The 20,043-nt window shown below is 53.6% G+C and overlaps 1 protein-coding gene across 3 annotated transcripts in view; it reads right to left on the bottom strand.

The window, feature by feature from the left end:
* The window catches only part of ARHGAP39 (Rho GTPase activating protein 39), a 118,701-nt gene that overhangs the window by 24,984 nt on the left and 73,674 nt on the right, over nucleotides 1-20,043 (bottom strand). For 2 of the 3 annotated variants that reach the window (XM_061344268.1, XM_061344270.1), the window contains exons 2-3: nucleotides 16,376-16,807; nucleotides 7,152-7,232 (exon numbers count right to left, since the gene is read on the bottom strand). In XM_061344268.1, the coding sequence (XP_061200252.1) occupies nucleotides 7,152-7,232; nucleotides 16,376-16,807 (513 nt within the window). The remainder of the gene's footprint in view (nucleotides 1-7,151; nucleotides 7,233-16,375; nucleotides 16,808-20,043) is intronic. The other variant, XM_061344269.1, reaches the window with a different exon arrangement.

Raw genomic sequence — 20,043 nt, 5'->3', positions numbered from 1 at the left:
AGCATCCCTATAGGCCCCCTTCAGACACTGGAAGCTGCTCTGAGGTCTCCACGCAGCTTCTCTTCTCCAGGCTGAACAGCCCCAACTTTCTCAGCCTGGCTCCATACAGGAGGTGCTCCAGCCCCTGATCATCCTCGTGGCCTCCTCTGGACTTGTTCCAACAGTTCCATGTCCTTTTTATGTTGAGGACACCAGAACTGCACACAATACTCCAGGTGAGGTCTCACGAGAGCAGAGTAGAGGGGCAGGATCTCCTCCTTCGACCTGCTGGTCACGCTCCTTTTGATGCAGCCCAGGATACGGTTGCTTTCTGGGCTGCAAGCGCACACTGAAGCCGGCTCATGTTCATTTTCTCATCGAGCAGCACCCCCAAGTCCTTCTCCTTGGGCTGCTCTGAATCTCTTCTCTGCCCAGCCTGTAGCTGTGCCTGGGATTGCTCCAACCCAGGTGTAGGACCTTGCGCTTGGCATGGTTAAACTCCATGAGGTTGGCATCAGCCCACCTCAGTCTTTCCCAATGACTGCTCTTCTTGCAAGCACCTTCACCCTGTCCTGCTCCCATCACCCATGGGTTTTCAGCCTGCAAAAGGAGCACCAGGGAGGAAGGGAGGGAGCTGCACGTCCACAGCAGCTCCATAAGGAAGAGCTGCTTGCTCTGATGCCCTCTTCCCACCCCAACAGCTCCCAAGCTAAAAAACCCAGGTACCACAAAGCACTAAGAGCTGAGCACCAAGTGATGCTCATCGAATAGCTTGGGTTGGAAAGGACCTAAAGATCATCCAGTTCCGACCCCCTCATGCTTCAACACTTCCACCACCCCCATAGGGCCACGAATCCACCCTAAATCCAGGTTTTTCACCCAAACCAGGTGGCAGCACCTCTTAACCCCTGGATTTGCAGCTCACATTCATGTTTCAGGCAGCACCTGCATCAGGCAACAGGAAAGAGGAATAAAGACCCATGTGAAGCAGCGCTCCCCATCAAATCCTGCACCCAAGGTAGAGCTTTCCATCACAATATGAAGGAATAAACCTGGAAAACACTGGGAAGCATCTAAATCGCATTCTATCCCTGCAAGAGGAATAGTGGGAATTGCATTTTTAGGTGGCCCCGAGCAGCTCAGTCCCTCCAGTAAATGAAAGATGATGCTGGTGGAGAGGAGGAGGAGCCCTGCTGAGGCTTGAATCCTCCTGGCACAGGGAATGCTCCAGGAATTCCATGTATTTCTGCCCTCGCTGGCTTGGCACCGGGTGCCCTTTGCTGGGCAAGGTTTCACTTAGGTCTCCATGCACCTTCCCATGACAAGCTGCTTCCCAGATCCCTCTTCATCTTCCAGCAGCCAAAATCCATTTCTTGCCCCAGTTTTCCCCATTTCCATGGATTGAAACATGTCGTTTATCTAAGGGAGGGGTTTTCCCCAAGCACTCGTGTGATTTGTGCTCTGAAGTCTCCCTTCTTGCCCAAACATCCCCTCTACAACCTTATCCAGCCTTCGGAATGTCAATGGCAGAGATCAGAGGAGCTGCTGTGCTCCGTGCACGTTCCCCATCTCCCTTGTCCTTTGCTTCCAGCTCCTTTTGCTGCAGGACACAAGCAATCCTCCCCCTGCCCCACGTCCATGTTGGCAGCAGGAGCACCCAGAGCTCGATTTACCCAAAACCAGTTATAACAACCAAAACTAGAGGCGTATTTTCAACATTCATGATTCCTACCACACCACCTTTAACATCATCCATTGGCAGCTATAGGAGTGGAAGGTGTCCCTGTCCATGGCAAGGGGTTGGAACGGGATGAGCTTAAGGTCCTTTCCAACCCAAACCATCCCAGGATTCTATGATTCTTTGATTAAATCAGGGCAGGACTAGGGGATAAACCCCAGGTCTGAATGATTAATCCAAGTAGATTGGTTTCCAAGGCTTGGGAATGCATCAGGGCTCGCAGCCACTGGAAAAGCCTGGGATTCCTGAGCACCCCATCACCCCCCAGCAATGCCACCAGGTCCTTGTGCCATTCCCAGGCTGCTCCCACCATCCCCATGCCCTTGCTCTTCCTCACCTTCCTCTCCTGGCTGCGGAAGCCGGGTGCAGCATCTCCTCCCTGTGGCTTTTCCTCACATTCCCAAGCTTTAATGGCTTTAAGATCCCCTCATCCGGTGATAAACGGGACTGACTGTGATCCCCCGGGGATGCGATGAGGGATGAAGGATGAAGGATGAGGGATGAGGATGAAGGATGCAGCCCAGCCCCGTTTCCTCCCATCTGGGTACCACTGCCACAGCCGGCAATGGGAGGCCACCGTTCCCATCAGCATCCCGCTGTGAAAATGGGGATCAGCGATCCCGACAGCAGGAAAACCTCATCCCGCTGTGAAACTGGGGATCAGCGATCCCGACAGCAGGAAAACCTCATCCCGCTGTGAAACTGGGGATCAGCGATCCCGACAGCAGGAAAACCTCATCCCGCTGTGAAAATGGGGATCAGCGATCCCGACAGCAGGAAAACCTCCATGTGCCTGGCGCGGTGCCTGAGGCCACTCCAGCAACACCAGTATCTTCCCCCAGATAGCATAGGGAAAAGTGGGAACATGGGAAGAGCCTCCGCAGCAAGATGTTCAAGCTTCAGACTGAAGCCTGGGATGATCCCTCCTCAATTTTCCATCTAGGAAACTGCCCTTAGGAGGACCATTCGGGATTTATTATCCTGCAAAACCCAGCAGAAAACTCAACTTTGTAATAAAAGTATGAATTTTACGAATTAGGAACAATTTATGACTAAATTAGGGGGATGAAGACAGATTAAACCCCACCATCCCTAAGACTTCACTGCTCTTCTCCAAATACTGATGGTCCCCACGATTTGTATGCAGAAAATCACAGGCTTTAAGCAAATATAAATACCCCAGAGCTTAAATTGTCCCTAAAATGTTAAGTTCATGCTCAAACACTGATTTCTCACAGCTTGTATGAGATTAGGGGTCACCAGTGGTGGCCACAACCTCACCATGACATGTCCAACCCTTCCAGAATCAACCATGGAAGGGTTTGGGTTGGAAAGCACCTTAAGATCACCCAGGTCCAACCCCCTGCCATGGGCAGGGACACCGACACTTGCAATCTCTGTTCCCATCTTCATCTGCAAGCCTGGAAATCCCATGTTCTTCTAGGATTTCATTTCATATGAAACCTTCAAACTGGTCCAACCCAATTCCTACTGGAACCAGCGTGGTTGAGATGGAATCTGCGTTGTTTGGGCAACGCAATGGTTATTTGGAGAGAGGTGGGATGGTCAAGACCAAGCTCCCAACCTCTGCATTGACCCCAGTGATGCTAAACTGGTTTCTGTGGTCAAATTCCTGTCCGAGCAATGATCTGAATGGGGAAGGAGAGAGCTGAGCCGTGGCTTGGGCTGGGTGATCCTGGTTATCCAGAGCTGGTGTAAAACCAGCCTGGCACAGCAGGGAGCAGCCTTGGGCTTGCTTTGTGTCGTGTTCTCATCATAGGATCATGGAACGGGTTGGGAGGGACCTTAAAGCTCATCCAGCTCCAACCCCAACACCTTCCGCTGGAGCAGCTTACCCCAGATGGGAGATGGAAAGCTTGCAGAACAAGATTATAACCCAGCGCTGTATTCCCCTGGTTTTATGCTATTTCAGGTGGAGCAGAGCCCTGGAGGTCACCCAGAGCACCCTCATTCACCCCCCAAGCAAATCTGAGCTCTTAAGGCACGGACACCTCTCAGCATCTCCAAGGGAGCAGCCTCAAGCAAAGGCCTTGCAAATGACCACAGCGCTGTAGCTGTGCATCCCCTCTCACCCTTCCCATGTACCTCATCGGTGAATCCCAGTATCCCAGACTGGTTTGGGTTGGGAGGGAACTTAAAGCTCCTCCAGTTCAATGTACAGGGACCCCTCCCACTGGAGCAGGGTGCTCCAAGCCCCTGTGTCCTTGAGCACTGCCAGGGATGGGGCAGCCACAGCTTCTCTGGGCACCCTGTGCCAGCGCCTCAGCACCCTCACAGGGAAGAGCTTCTGCCTAAGAGCTCAGCTCAGTCTCCCCTCGGGCAGGTTCAAGCCATTCCCCTTGGCCTGTCCCTACAGGCCCTTGTCCCAAGCCCCTCTCCATGTCCCCTGCAGCCCCTTTAGGCATTGGAGCTGCTCTCAGGTCTCCCCTTGGTTTGGATCATGAAGGTCTCAAGGAACAAGGCTCCTCAGGAACCCCAAAGAGGAAGCACAAGCTCCGGGTGTGCCAAGCTGGCAGATGCCCAGCACAGCCCATCCCGGTGTCGGTGTCAGACGCAGCACGGATGGGCACAGATGCATGGGGGAAGCTGAGGCAGCTCCCCAGGAGGCAGCCAGGGCTGGTGTCCCCATCTCAGAGGTGGGATCAAAGCGAGCTCCCAAGGCAGCCCGTTCCCTCCGGCTCAGCTCTCTCCTTCCCCATCCAGATCATTGCTCGGACAGGAATTTGACCACAGAAACCAGTTTAGCATCACTGGGATCAATGCAGAGGTTGGGAGCTTGGTCTTGGCCCTCCCACCTCTCTCCAAGTAACCATTGCGTTGCCCAATGGATGAACAGGATGAGACCCTCCTCTTCTTCAGAGGGAGGAGGGAACACGGAGCATGGAGCAGCCTTGACTGTTGGAATGAATGAGCTGTGGAGCACAATGGGACCAGGAGGGCCACGTCCCCAACGAGCAGCCCAGCAGGGGACACGGTTGCTTGGTCTCTCTCCATCGGCACAACAAGCTCCTACAAGGGTGGGTTTGAGCTCATCATGCCCAAGTGGATTTCACATCAACTGGGTGTGAGGTTGGATCATGGAATCCTGGAATGGGGTGGGTTGGAAGGGACCTCAAGGCTCACCCAGCTCCAACCCCTGCCATGGGCAGGGACATCTTTGCCCTGACAGGACCCTTGTCCTGTCCCTGCATCCTTCATCCCAAGCCCCTCTCCATGCTCCCTGCAGCCCCTCCTAGCACTGGAGCTGCTCTCAGGTCTCCCCATGCTGATGCTGCCGCAGCTCCTGCCTCGCTCCATCCCTACATCCATGCTCCAGCCCTGGCAGTGCAGGGGGGCTCCAGGAGCAAACCCATCCCATGGGAGCTGCAGCGCTGCAGCCCCTGCTCAGCCCCAGCTCCTTTGGGGCAATGGAGCTGGTGCAGGGCCTGGAGCACAGGGGTGATGGGGAAGGGCTGAGGGACCTGGGGGGTTCAGATGGAGAAGACAAGGCTCAGGGGGGACCTGATGGCTCCCTACAAGTGCCTGAGAGGAGGATGGAGCCAGGAGGGGCTGGGCTCTGCTCCCAAGGAACAAGGGATGGGACAAGAGGAACCGGCCTCAAGCTGCACCAGGGCAGGTTTAGATGGAGCTGAGGAACAATTCCTGCCCCAGAGGGTGCTCAGGCATTGGAACAGGCTGCCCAGGGCAGGGCTGCAGGCACCGTCCCTGCAAGTGTTCACACAGCGTGGAGACGAGGCCTCAGTGCCATGGGTCAGTGGTGGCCTTGGCAGTGCTGGGAATGGTTGGATTTGATGATCCTAAAGGGCTTTTCCCAACCCCATTGGTTCCATGATCCCAGGAACCTCCCGTTTCCCAGGGAGCAGAAGCACAGAAGGTTGTTAATGCTTTGCTGCTCCATGTCCAACACTGCAGTTCCCTCCATCAGGAAGCTCTGCCATCAAACTGGTGGCCACAGAGCCCTGAGCACCTGCATGGCAGGGGGTTGGAACTGGATGATCCTAAGGTCCGGTCCATCCCTCACTGTTCTATGAGTCTATGATGAGTCTATGCAGTCCAGGACCTCCACCCCATTGGGAACATGGATCTAAGAGGCTCTCAGGAGCTGTGTCCTGGGAGAGGAGACATTCAGAGGTCCTAAAGTGCATCTCCAGCAGCTTTGGACCCTTCACCCATTGACTGGCCAACACCAATGCAGGATAACGACAGGAAAGGTGGGATTCATCCCACAAACAGGCATGGATCAGCAGAGTTCAACCTTCCCACCAGAGCCATAGGAGGAAAAACGAGGCCAGCAAGGAACCAGGCTCCAGGGACCACCAAGCAGAAGGAATGAAGAGGAAAGGGTTAAAAAGGTTCATGCTGATTGCCTGTCTTCATGGGATTTGGAGGCAAATGCCTCCGAGACAGATGGAGCAAGAGTTCATCCTCTTAACGACACCCTTAATCTTCATTCCATCGGGAGATCTCAGCAGTTGTGGTCCCAGAGCACCAAGGAGAGGAGAAATCCTCACCTGCTCCTGAAGGTGCTGCTGGGGACCCAGGCAGCTGCACCCCAAAGCTGCACTTGGGGTTGATGAGCAGAGAAACATGGACTCAGCTTGGTTTGGGTTGGAAGGGACCTTAAAGCCCATCCACAAGGCCTGACACAGGCAGAGACTCCTTCCACTGGAGCAGGGTGCTCCAAGCCCCTGTGTCCAACCTGGCCTTGAGCACTGCCAGGGATGGGGCAGCCACAGCTTCTCCTTCCAACCCCTTCCAGTGTCCCACCACCCTCATGATGAAGAACTTCATCCCAAGATCCCATCTAATTCCTGCCTCTTCCAGCTGGAGCCGTTTCTCCTCATCCCATCCCTGCATCCCTCATCCCAAGCCCCTCTCCAGGTTTCCTGCAGCCCCTTTAGGCATGGAGCTGCCCTATGGAGACAGTGCATTGAACCACTTGGGCTTGCTGCAGTGATGGATGAAATCCATACCCCCATGAACCTGCTTCTAGGCAATGCAAAGCCTGTGGGAAAGAGCCTAGAAACTGGTTGCCGTAGATGTGATGGAACGTTTTGGACCATCCCTAAAAGTCCTGTCCTAATGGTGGAGCCTATTGAACACCCACAGACTACGAGGTCGACCAGGTTGACATCCCTGTGTGCTCCTCTTGTCCTGCTCCAGTTTGTGGTCATGGGTAGGATGCACTCAAAAGAAGACCACCACATAGAGGATGGAGGGTTCCTGCTCCAAAGAACCATCAAAAGACACCTTAGGGTTTATTTAAGGGTTGTGCTAAAGCTACAAAACATCAGCACACGATGGGAAGGGGATGTGGAGGATCAGCAGAGCACAAAGACATCGGTGTCACTGCCCCATTTCCGCACATCAACCATGGCTTGTCCCACATCCCACCTCACCCAACCCTGACTACCTGTAGTGAAGGAGTTGACCTTCCGCACTGTAATCCCGATAGATGTCGTATTCCTTCTCAAACACTCCAGAGGGTGACGAGCTGCAACACAGGAAGAGTGGACAGGGAGTTACCAACAGTGACCACAACGCCCACGTGCCCTTAGCAAAGTCTCCTTTGCTCTAGGATGGATGGAGATCCATCCATAGAGGTGGGATCTTGGTCCCACCAGCCTGGGCTCTGCACTCAGGACCTCCTTTCATCAAACCCCATCAAGCTCGGGGTCGTTTATCAGTTATGGGGCAGAGGATGACCATGCTCTCTTCACTTCACACCCTGCAAACACCATGTTCTCCCTTAAGCCATGCTTTTTGGTGAAGAATGGCTCTAGATGGGCTTGCACAGATCCCAAACATCCCATAGCTTTGTCCCTGCCATGGTCTTGCCCAAGTGAAGCCTTTCCTCATGCCTTGAGCATCGCTCTCGCTCCTCTCATGGTCAGAGCCAACATGGGCAGAGATGATGACCACCAGAAAAGCCCTTTTTTGGCCCATTTTCATTGACACGTTGCAGCTGGCTACACCTGAGCCTACAGAACCTTCATGGGAGAAGGCCACAACACCAACAGCGACCAACCAGCTCCAAGAGACACCCTATATGAGCACACCGCTTGGACAAACATGGAAAAGGCACCTGGAGGGGCAGGAAGTTCAATAGCCAGATTTTTGGGGTGATTTCAGCAAGTTTTGAGCAAGAAGATGCCACGAGGTCACAACACGTAGAGTGCCAAGACTAAGACCTGTGTCCAGCATGAGGTCTGGTTCATGTTGGGAAGATGCATCCAGAGAAGCTGTGGCTGCCCCATCCCTGGCAGGGCTCAAGGCCAGGTTGGACACAGGGGCTTGGAGCACCCTGCTCCAGTGGAAGGGGTCCCTGCCCATGGAAGGGGTTGGAGCTGGAAGGGCTTTAAGGTCCCTTCAACCCAACCCAGGCTGGGATCCTATGAAAGACCACAAGCAGGAGACAATGAGGGACCTGGTGACTCTCCCACCCAACCCGTTCTGGAGGACAAAGGTGATAGATGCTCATGGATGTTCTCCTTCTCCATCAATAACTGAAGATGTTCTGCAGACCCACGTTTGGTTCCTGGTCTCCAAGTTGCTGACGTTGGAGCAAAGCCTGTTCTAACCAACAAGTCAGCTGGTCCTGCTATGGCAATGCTGCAGTCACGTTGAAGGGTGCCCTGAGGTGTCCCTAAAACCTTCTCTCCTCCAGGAGAAATCACATCAGGTCCCTCCTGTTCTCCTCACACATCCTGTTCTCCAGCCCCTGACCACCCTGGTGTCTCACTGCGGTTCATCAAGCTTTTCTTGTCCTGGAGAACCCAAAACTGTGATCTAATGGAGAATAATTGCTTCCCTTGACCTATGGGAATGGTGGTGGCATCCCTTGATCTACAGGCTGTGGGTCTGCTGGATGCCACCAGCCTCCCTTCCTACCAATGCATGCTCTTCACCCTCATTGAGCATAGAGCTCCCCAAGCCTCCTGGGTCCTCGGAACCGGTACCCATCCACTGCCCAGAGCGGGTCAGTCCATCCCAACTGCTCCACGTGGCCTTGCTGAGCTCCAGGGGGTTCTTCCCAGCCTGTCCTCTGACCACCGGCCCTGCCCTCAAACCAAGCAGCTCATCTGCAGACAAGGGTGGCTTCTGTCTCCTCTGCAGGTTATTGATAAGGATATGGAAGAGGAGAGGGTCCAGGATGGGCCTGGGAGCAGTTTCCATCACAGCCAAGCATCAGGGTGGGTGCAAGACAACTTTACTGTAGTGACAGGACAAGGGGTAATGGGTTAAAACTGAAACAGGGGAAGTTTAGATTGGATCTAAGGAGGAAATTCTTTCCTGTTAGGGTGGGGAGGCACTGGAATGGGTTGCCCAGTAAGGTTGTGAATGCTCCATCCCTGGCAGTGTTCAAGGCCAGGTTGGACGAGGCCTTGGGTGATATGGTTTAGAGCGAGGTGTCCCTGCCCATGGCAGGGGGTTGGAACTTGATGATCTTAAGGTCCTTTCCAACCCTAACTATTCTATGATTCTAAGCCATCAACCAGCACCCTCTGAGCCTGACGATCCAGTTTTTGTACCCACCTATTAGTGTCCTTGTCTAGACTCTAATGTCCAACTTGGACACAAGGATGCCACGTAAGGTACATCAAACACCTTGCTAGGGTCAAGGCAGACCACCATGAGCAATCGGGTTGGTCAACCTTGACTCCCATGGTAAATCCATGCTGCCCATTCCCAACCACCTTTGCATCATCCATGTCCAAGAGGACCTGCTCCGTGGTCAAGGTAATGCTGACCATCCTTTAACTCCCTTGGGCTATGGGCAGGTTGCTGCCACCCTTGCAGATGCCACCACAGTCCTGCCAATGCCACCTCAATGGCTCTCCCTTGGGTAGCCTCTTCCTTCCCAACCCAAGCATTTCTTGCCTCCACCACCCCTTGCCTTCTATGCCATAAAGCTGGTGAACAGGGCCCAAGCCTGCACCTCTGCAAGACCAAGCTGAAGACCAAAAGAACCACCAGAGAACATCCTTAAACCAAGATAAGGCTACATGGAACCCATCACAGCAGTGTGCTTGCACATCACTGGTACCAAAGACACGCTCTGCACCATCCTCCATGTCCTTTTCCTTCCATGTAAAGGAGACAAAAGCCATGGTGGGGCTGGTGTGACTGTAACTTTAACAATGTCCCTTCTTCTTTTGCAGGTGGACCAAGAGCTGAAGCAAAATCCTTACTCAAGCCCATGTGTTTTAAGTGCTTTCAGTGTATTTCCTCCAGATTCTGATGGGAGGTGAAGGTTCTGTACCAACACCTCGGTCCTGTTGTCCTATACGATGGACTGAAGTCAATATAATCAGCTTTTCAGGCCCGTTTCTTTCACCAGAAGCACCAAATCTTCCTCTAAAACTGAACTTATCTGTAACTTAGGTTCTGAACTTGTCCTTTGAGTCAATTCAACTAAACCAAACCAAGAGCCCTTCCCTTCTGGAGGGGAGCAGTCAAGGAGATGCAGAGGCACCAAACCCCGATTCAGATCAGTCCTGAGCACCTTCATATTCATGGAGATGATGAAATCACTGCACACGTGTCAAGAGATCCTCATGTATCTTCACCAGGAGAGAAGGGATAGGGCAAGGGGTGATGGGGTCAACCTGGAACAGGGCAGATTTAGGTTGGTTCTAAGGCAGAAGCTCTTCCCTGTGAGGGTGCTGAGGCGCTGGCACAGGGTGCCCAGAGAAGCTGTGGCTGCCCCATCCCTGGCAGTGCTCAAGGCCAGGTTGGACACAGGGGCTTGGAGCACCCTGCTCCAATGGAAGGGGTCCAAGGGTATTGGAACTGGATGAGCTTCAAGGTTCCTTCAACCCAAACCATTCCATGATCCTACGGCTTGCATTAGATAAATCCAACTAAAACGCTGTCTGCATTGTGCTAAATGCAACCTAAATGGTTATTCCTCCAGAGATGCCAACCTGAGTGCTTATTCCAGTGAAAAAAGAGGCCTTGTGATGTGTTTGTCTACTTTGAGAGGCACCAAACATCACCCTAAAATCACAGACTCGTTTGGGTCGGAAAGGACCTGAGATCACCCAGTGTCAAGCCCCTGCCATGGTCACCTTACCTTAGTGGGAAGGGGTCTCCTAACCCCACATCTCCCCACCTCAGCAATCCTGGCTTTGAGACCCTGGAGCTATTCCAGACCAACCAACAAAGCGGGTGCTGGACCAGAACACACACACTGAGCTCCTGCAGCTCCGTCCATGCTGCCTGCACCAGTGCTGCCTTGACCAAGGGGATGAAGGCAGCTTAATAAGGGGAAACCAAAGTCATTCAAATGCCATAAGAGGGGCCTCTCTGGCTTGCACCCTCCTGCACCAACCCCCATCATCTGCCCAAACACAGGACTCCTCCTAATCCCTTATTTGATTAATGGGATCCCAGACAACCCTCATTATGGTGGAGCCAGACTCCAAACCCTGTTGACAAATGCCACCTATGGGAGTCATGAAGTCGGATGCTTGAGGTGCTCCTTGTGCTGCTGAGATACAGGGGATGCTCCTAACAGCTCCCAGTGTTTGCTCTTTGGTGAGGAGAGCTTCATCTGGGCACACACAGGGCACAGGCACCCCAAGGGGCTCCCATCCCTGATGCAACACTTTGGGAGCATAAAAAGGAGCAGTTCTGGAGCCCTCAGCACCAAAGGGGCATGGAGCTGCTGGAGGGAGGCCATGGAGATGCTGCAGGGGCTGGAGCAGCTCTGCTCTGGAGCCAGGCTGAGAGAGCTGGGCTGGGGCAGCCTGGAGAAGAGAAGGCTCCTGAAGAGGAGACCTTAGAGCAGCTCCAGTGCCTGAAGGGACTGCAGGAGAGGGGCTTGGGATGAGGGATGCAGGGATGGGATGAGGAGGAACGGCTCCAACTGGAAGAGGGAAGAGTTGGATGGGACCTTGGGATGAAGAGTTGATGGGATCTTCTTCCCCATGAAGGTGGTGGGACACTGGAAGAGGCTGAATGGAGAAGCTGTGGCTGCCCCATCCCTGGCAGTGCTCAAGGCCAGGTTGGACACAGGGGCTTGGAGCACCCTGCTCTAGTGGAAGGGGTCCCTGCCTGTGGAACTGGATGAGCTTTAAGTCCCCTTCCAACCCAAACCACTCCATGCTTCTACCTTTAAACCGCTCACCAGGTCTAAAGGTGGCCTGAGATCAGCGTTAACACCCAACAGCTCCAAGCTGAACCTCAAACCAGCAGAAAGCATCAGGAGCACCAACAGCATCCCCAGAGCATGAAAGGGGCAGGAGCACATCTGGAGCTCTCTCCCACCTCACCCAGCACTTCCAAAAGGCACAATTCCATTTCTTCCTAGTGGGAACCCTCTCCCAGCATGGACCTTCTCCCAGCTGGGATGGAGGACGTGCAAAGGTGATGCTCCATCAACACCTTAAACTGTGGATTCCAAAGGTTCCAGTACAGACACAACCTTGTTCCTGTCATTTTTAGCATGGGATCCTTTGTCCGAGCAGCAAATATCTATTAAATTTAAGGAAAAAAAACAGGAAATTCAGTATTTTCCCCCCTGGGATAGGAAGTGGCACCATTTCACAACAGCTCCACCAGCAGCATTCCATTTATTTTTAGACCGAAGGGAAAGGGGACTGGACTGAAATAGCACAGCTCAATGGCAAGGCCAGGAATAGAACTGAAATCCCAGCTCCTAATCCCCTGCTCTAATCACTGCCCTGGAAGGCTTCATACCCTTAATTACAGCCCTTGCTCCTGATGGGAGGGAGATGTTCTTCTTTGGAGCTCTGTGCAGGGCAGTTGGAGGATCTACGTCACATTCCATCCTTATATCCTTAGGCAAATATCCATCTGATCCTGAGTCCTGTTTTGCAGCAGAAAGCGGAGGATTCAAGGAGAAGGGCACAGGGATGAGAGCTGCATCCCTGATTCCATCTTTCACCCTGGTCAGAGCAAGAAATGCAAGGTATGGCCATTTTCCCCTAACACAGAAGCGAATGGAATGAGGAACAGGACTGGCATCGTGACATGTTGTGAGTTCTGCACTGGAAATGCATTGTCCACACAAGTCATCTCCAAAGGTCCACGTGCTGATGTGGATGGGGCTCCCATTGTTGTGTATGGAGCAAGGCTGGAGGAGGCCATGGAGATGCTGTGAGGGCTGAAGCCAGGCTGGGAGAGCCTGGAGAAGGCTCCTTAAGGGGAGACCTCAGAGCAGCTCCAGTGCCTGAAGGAGCTCTTTGCCTGAGGCATCTTTCCAAAGCTTTAAGACTTGGACAGATAGAAGCAGCCAATTGGATAGAATTGGATGTCCTGTGGTCAGAAAGCATCCCTGAAGCACAGGGACACCCTGCATGGTGAGAAGCTCCAGGCACCAGCATCTGAACTGTCTCTGCCCTTCACTGCTGTCATCACAACCAGAAAGCACTGTTTCACTTGCACAGCTCATGTTTCAGCTTTGTCTGCCCTGGGCTTCAGAGCATCAGATGCAATCTCAGCATCCCCAGCAGCTCTCCTGCAGGTCAGCAGAAGCAAGGCCTCTTGTCCTCTGTGCTTCGCTATAGAAATCAGAGCTGGACCAAACCACCTCCGTCACAGCATCCCCATCCCTTTCCACATTCATTACACATGGATTTAACCATTTGCCAGCACTACAGTGATGATCTTAAGGCCCTTTCCAACCCTAACTACTCTATGATTCTATGTTTCTACAGCTTCCTGTCCACCCCTTCCCAGCTGGAAGTACCAACCCCACCATGTTCAACCACATCTCCCCTTTCTACCCAACAGCACCTTCCCTTCCATGGAGTCACTACAGCAAAACCCATCCCTTTCCTGGTGGGGATAAGGGTGGTTTTGCAGGTAGATCCCCATCATGGCAAGAGGACCCACAGCAGACCACGCTGCAGCATCCTCAACCCTCCCAACTGTTCCTTGGTGTTTGGTATTCTCTCCTTTAACATGTCCCATTGACAGAGAGGCCTCAGCAAAGCTCCCAAGGCTTTCCACAGGAGAAATTAAGGTAGGAATGTGATTTTCCAGCCAGGATATGGGGGGTAAAGAGACTTTAGTGTGTGGAAGGGTGTCACGGTTTGGCTAAGCTGAAGGAGCAGGACCATTGTGTCTCCACCAGGGATGCGGATGGAAACGGGGCAGTGAGTGGGAATTTCTGCTCTATCTATTGGCATCTGGTTGATTTATTGTCTCAATGCTACTTTCAATCCTGGAAGACCTGGAATCTGCTTTATGCCACCCCCAGCAAGGCCAAGACTATGAATTACTGGGGCTGAATGGACACAGAACCCTCCAGCAGCCAGGAGTGACTCTACCCCATGGCTGGTTTCCTCTTCTCCTCTAGCACAAGGTATCCAGGGGTTAAACCTTTCTATCTGAGACCCCTGGAGCCATCCTCCCTCCTCCTTTGCATCCCACAAAACACCTGCATGGAAAAGGAAAGAGAAGATGGAGGTGATGGACATGAAGGATGAGGATGTGCAGTGTCCACACCGGCTTCTGCGGTCCAGTGTGGAAGGCAATGGGGAATGATGCTCTAACAGGAAGATGCTGATCCATGGCTGGTTTCCTCTTCTCCTCTAGCACAAGGTATCCAGGGGTTAAACCTTTCTATCTGAGACCCCTGGAGCCATCCTCCCTCCTCCTTTGCATCCCACAAAACACCTGCATGGAAAAGGAAAGAGAAGATGGAGGTGATGGACATGAAGGATGAGGATGTGCAGCGGTCCAGTGTGGAAGGCAATGGGGAATGATGCTCTGACAGGAAGATGCTGATCCTGCAGCAAAACCCCAAGGAGATGAAAACCCATTGGCTGGATCCCTGTTAACCCTTCACAGGGCAACAGGAACAAGGTCCTGCTCCACCAGCCATGTCCTCTGCTGGAGCAAAGACTGGCTTAAACCACCACTAGGGTGTCCTGAAGGGACCTGGGTAGACCTGGCCACCATGCACCATCCATCCCACCCCTCCACTTCTTCCAGCACCACCTCCCCAGCAAGGAACGCTGCCATCCCCACACTCAACCCTTATCAGAGCATCTTCCAAGGGAAGATCAAGCCAACCCTGCTGGGCGAGACACGGAGGCGAAGCTGCCTCTGAGGTCCCACATGAAAGCACTCGCTGAGCTGGGAGTTCCTGTTCTCATCCTGCTTGGCCATGAGATCACCCGAGCCACAGTTTCTGTGAGGGGGGAGAACGTGTTGCCAGCAGGGGTTGTGGTGCTGGTGGGTCTCTGTTGGGTCATCGATGCTCTAAGAGCCAGTGTTTCAGAGGATACGGGTATCAAGTGATGAGCTGGCTCATTTACAGCTCTGAAGGCATCCAAGTGTGACACAGAGCACCAGTGCAGAGGTCTCAGGGTGTTGTGCATGTGCAGGTGGACCATAGGAAGCATTAACTCGTTCTTCAGAGAACCCCAGCCTGGTTTGGGTTGGAAGGGACCTTAAAGCTCATCCAGTCCCAACTCCCTGCCATGGGCAGGGACACCTTCTGTTAGAGCAGGGTGCTCCAAGCTCTGTCCAACCTGGCCTTAAGCACTACCAGGGATGGGGCAGCCACAACTTCATCTCCTTAACAAGAGCAATCACCTCTGCTATGAGCCCCACATACCAGTGGGACAACCCATGGTCACTGCATGGAGATGCTACCCAGGGAAACCATTTCAGACCACACCACTCTAGAACCGGGAGACAAGGGGTGGCTTCTCCACTGGACCTTCTGCAGTGAACACCTACCAAGGAGAAACCCCTTCTACAGATGGTTTTACCTCTTTCTACTCTATTTAGAGAGCAGAAAACCTACCTTTAAGGCTTGGTGCAGAGACACATGGGAAATCTAGCTACAGAATCATAGAATAGTTAGGGTTGGAAAGGACCCTAAGATCATCCAGTTCCAACCCCCCTGCCATGGGCAGGGACACCTCGCTCTAAACCGTATCACCCAAGGCTCTGTGTCCAACCTGGCCTTGAACACTGCCAGGGATGGAGCATTCACAACCTCCTTGGGCAACCCATTCCAGTGCCTCACCACCCTCACAGGAAAGAATTTCCTCCTTATATCCAATCTAAACTTCCCCTGTTTCAGTTTTAACCCATTACCCCTTGTCCTACCACTACAGTCCCTAATGAAGAGTCCATCCCCAGCATCCCTATAGGCCCCCTTCAGACACTGGAAGGCTGCTCTGAGGTCTCCACGCAGCTTCTCTTCTCCAGGCTGAACAGCCCCAACTTTCTCAGCCTATCTCCATACAAGAGGTGCTCCAGCCCCTGATCATCCTCGTGGCCTCCTCTGCACTTGTTCCAACAGCTCCATGTCCTTTTTATGTTGAGGACACCAGAACTGCACACAATACTCCAAGTGAGGTCTCACGAGAGCAGAATAAAGGGGCAGGATCACCTCCTTCGCCCTGCTGGTCACACTCCTTTGGATGCAGCCCAGGATACGGTTGCTTTCTGGGCTGCGAGCGCACACTGAAGCCGGCTCATGCTCAGTTTCTCCTCATCCATAGAATGCTCTCCACAACAGCAGAGCTCTGGTCCTTCAGGTTTCTGCTCTTCCACACCCCTTGGACACAACGGGGGTGCCTCAGCTCCCACTTGGCTTCCACCACCCCACCACCGAGCTCCATCCCACGCCCCCCACCTTGCCTTTACCTTTCCGTTTCCTCTTTCACTACAGCATACTGCGGTGCCTGACGGCCCGACCTCTGCTCCTGCCCCTTCTCGCTGCCCTCCAGCTCCTGCTCCAAGGAGGAGCTGGTGCTCCCTTCCCTGCTGACATTGCTGCTCCTGCCGGGGCTGTTCTCCGTGGAAGCCCGGGGTGACTCCGTGTTCTGCTTCAGGGTCTGCAGCTTGGCCAAGGGGATGATGTCGCAGTTCTGGGGCCGGTGCCACACGGTCCTCTGCGTGGTGGCGTTGTAGTAGTAGAAGCGGGAGGTGTTGGGGTCGAAGAGCTCCCACCATTGGTTCTCATTGGTGCGCTTGATGCGCACGCCGGCGGGGGGGTCCCACACGCACTCCCCCGTGATGAGGTTGGCGTACATGCGCTCCCGCGTGCGAGGCTCGATGATTTCCACCCATTCCAGCCTGAGGGGAAGAGGAGACACAGAAAAGGGGCTTGAGCCACGGGGGCTTGAAGGTGATTTCCAACCCTACCCATGGGATCGGGGAATGGTTCGGGATGGAGGGACCTTAAAGCTCCTCCAGCTCCAATGGCAGGGACCCTTTCCACTAGAGCAGGGTGCTCCAAGACCTTGTGTCCAACCTGGCCTTGAACGCTGCCAGGGATGGGGCAGCCACAGCTTCTCCATTCAACCCCTTCCAGTGTCCCACCACCCTCATGGTGATGAACTTCATCCCAAGATCCCATCCAAATCCTCCCTCTCCCAGCTGGAGCCATTCCTCCTCATCGCATCCCTGCATCCCTCATCCCAAGCCCCTCTCCAGGTTTCCTGCAGCCCCTTTAGGCAGTGGAGCTGCTCTAAGGTCTCCCCTTCAGGAGCCTTCTCTTCTCCAGGCTGCCCCAGCCCAGCTCTCTCAGCCTGGCTCCAGAGCAGAGCTGCTCCAGCCCTTGCAGCATCTCCATGGCCTCCTCTGGCCTTGCTCCATTGTTTGACCATCCTTCAGGTAAAGAAATGCTTCCCAGTATCCAGCCTAAAGCTCCCCCGGTGCAGGTCTGAACCATCCCTATGTGTCCCATCACTGGATCCTGGGAGAAGGAGCTCAGCTCCACACTGAGCATTCCCTCTGGGCACCTTCATTAAATGAGGAGTGGATCTCACATCGCTCTCTATGTACAGTATGGAGCTCAGCACTAACATATGGAGCAGGAAACATGGTTTAACCTCCCTCCCATCACCCCATCCCCTGCTGAGCTCAGGCCCAGGCCCCATGAACCCAACGCACGGAGCCAGCTCGCTCAGAAACGCAGCACAATGGGGTTATGGCAATCACAAAGCAGTAAATGGAGCTTAGAAATGCAAAAGAGGATTAAAAGGCGTTGCAGTGCCAAAGAAAAGCTCATTTAACCCATTTTTCAGATTACCCCCAACACCTTTTGCTAACGCAGGGGATGCCCCAGGCTTTCAGGCAGCCAAATCTTACTCAAATCCTTCATTTTCCTGTCGATTTATGGAGGAAAATACAAGGGATGCTCATATTAAAGAAGGTTTTTTTCACTTGGAATCCGTCCTAGCCTGCATTTCCAAGGCTGTTCAGAGAGGTACAGAAATAGAGAAGGCAAGATGAGCCCCCAGCGTGCTAAGTGGAGCTTCTTGAGCGAGGTGGCATTTAAATGTGACACTTCCATGAGTCAGACAAGTGATAGATCCCAGCCTGGATGCCCTGGGCCTTTCAGGAATGCCCAATTCACTCAAGCGTTCCAAGATGAGAAGTCCTCAGGGGGCAATGACCTGGCCCCAAGCCCTGGAGATGGTTCAGAGCATCTTCAACAGGACTGGAGCGGGGAACAGGAGCTTCCCACGTGCCAGAGCTGTGAAAACCAGGCTGAAAGGGTGGAATCCTTGCTTAGTGCAGGGCTGATGCCCTGCATCGTGAGCAGCAGCTCAGGGAGGGCATCCTGCCCCTCTGCTGCTTGAAGGGGAGGCCTGAGAGCAGCTCCAGTGCCTAAAGGGGCTGGAGGGGACATGGAGAGGGGCTTGGGACAAGGGCCTGTAGGGACAGGACAAGGGGAATGGTTAGCTGGGAGGGTGGATGGATGGAAGGAAGGAAGGAAGGATGAATAAATGGATGGATGGATGGATGGATGGATGGGTGGGTGGATGGATGGATGGATGGATGGATGGATGGATGGATGGGTGGATGGATGGATGGATGGATGGATGGATGGATGGATGGATGGATGGATGGATGGGTGGATGGATGGATGAATGGATGGGTGGATGGATGGATGGATGGATGGGTGGATGGAGCAGCCCTGAGGAGAAGGACTTGGAGTGATGGTTGATGAGAAGCTCCCCATGACCCAGCTTCAGTGAGTGCTTGAGCCCAGAACCCCCCCCTGTGCTGGGCTGCACCCTCAGAGAGTGAGCAGCAGCTCAGGGAGGGGATCCTGCCCCTCTGCTGCAGGAAGGGGAGACCTTAGAGCAGCTCCAGTGCCTGAAGGGGCTGCGGGAAACCTGGAGAGGGGCTTGAGACAAGGGCCTGTAGGGACAGGGCAAGGGGAATGGCTTGAACCTGCCCGAGGGGAGACTGAGCTGAGCTCTTAGGCAGAAGCTCTTCCCTGTGAGGGTGCTGAGGCGCTGGCACAGGGTGCCCAGAGAAGCTGTGGCTGCCCCATCCCTGGCAGTGCTCAAGGCCAGGTTGGACACAGGGGCTTGGAGCACCCTGCTCCAGTGGAAGGGGTCCCTGTACATTGAACTGGATGAGCTTTAAGGTCCCTTCCAGCCCAACCCATTCCATGATTCTATGATTCCATTCTTGCATAGAAAGAAAAGCCGTGGTTGAGCCTCTCCTTGCAGAACAGAGACCAAAAGCAGTCAGAGAAGGGTAAATCCCACACCGTGCTCACGTCACCCTGCACAACACAGAGCAAGTGAGCAGCTTAATGCAATGAGACAGCAGAGCTCGGGGCCAGCTCCAGCTCCAGCTCCACACGGTTCAATCCATTCTCCAGGCTTCCAACCAAGGCTTTCCCTTGGGTCTGAGCGTGATGAAACCAACCCATTGACGTGGTTCCGGCCTTAGGTTAACGTCAATGCTCAGCTCCAGGTTTTAATGCTTGTCTTTGACCACCCTGGTTTGAAAGAGCCTCCATGGGGTCCAGGGCAGATGCTGCTGCAGGGCTCTGGGTCTTCCTATTGGAACATACTGGGCTGTCTGCATGGGGGAGGAAGAAAAAGTCCCCAACCAGGGCTCCTCCATGGTGAAATGAGAGCTCAAACTGCAGAGACAACACAAGGAAGCAGAACCAGAGAGAGATGGGATGGGACAGGATAGGATAGGATAGGGTAGGGTAGGATGCGATGGGATAGATAGGATAGGATGGATAGGATAGGGTAGGATAAGATGGGATGGGATGGATAGGATAGGGTAGGGTGGGATAGGATGCAATGGGATAGATAGGATAGGATGGATAGGATAGGGTAGGATAGGATGCAATGGGATAGATAGGATAGGATGGATAGGATAGGGTAGGATAGGATGCGATGGGATAGATAGGATAGGATGGATAGGATAGGGTAGGATAGGATGCAATGGGATAGATAGGATAGGATAGGGTAGGATAGGATGCGATGGGATAGATAGGATAGGATGGATAGGATAGGATGTGATGGAGACAGGATAGGATGGATAGGATAGGA

This window comes from Neopsephotus bourkii, unplaced genomic scaffold, assembly GCF_033783945.1.
Source record: "Neopsephotus bourkii isolate Nb327-2 ecotype Australia unplaced genomic scaffold, CSIRO-AGI_Nbou_v1 NB_198, whole genome shotgun sequence".
Taxonomy (NCBI): domain Eukaryota; kingdom Metazoa; phylum Chordata; class Aves; order Psittaciformes; family Psittacidae; genus Neopsephotus; species Neopsephotus bourkii.
Note: the sequence above shows the minus strand (reverse complement) of the source record. Positions and strands in the feature narration are given on the sequence as shown.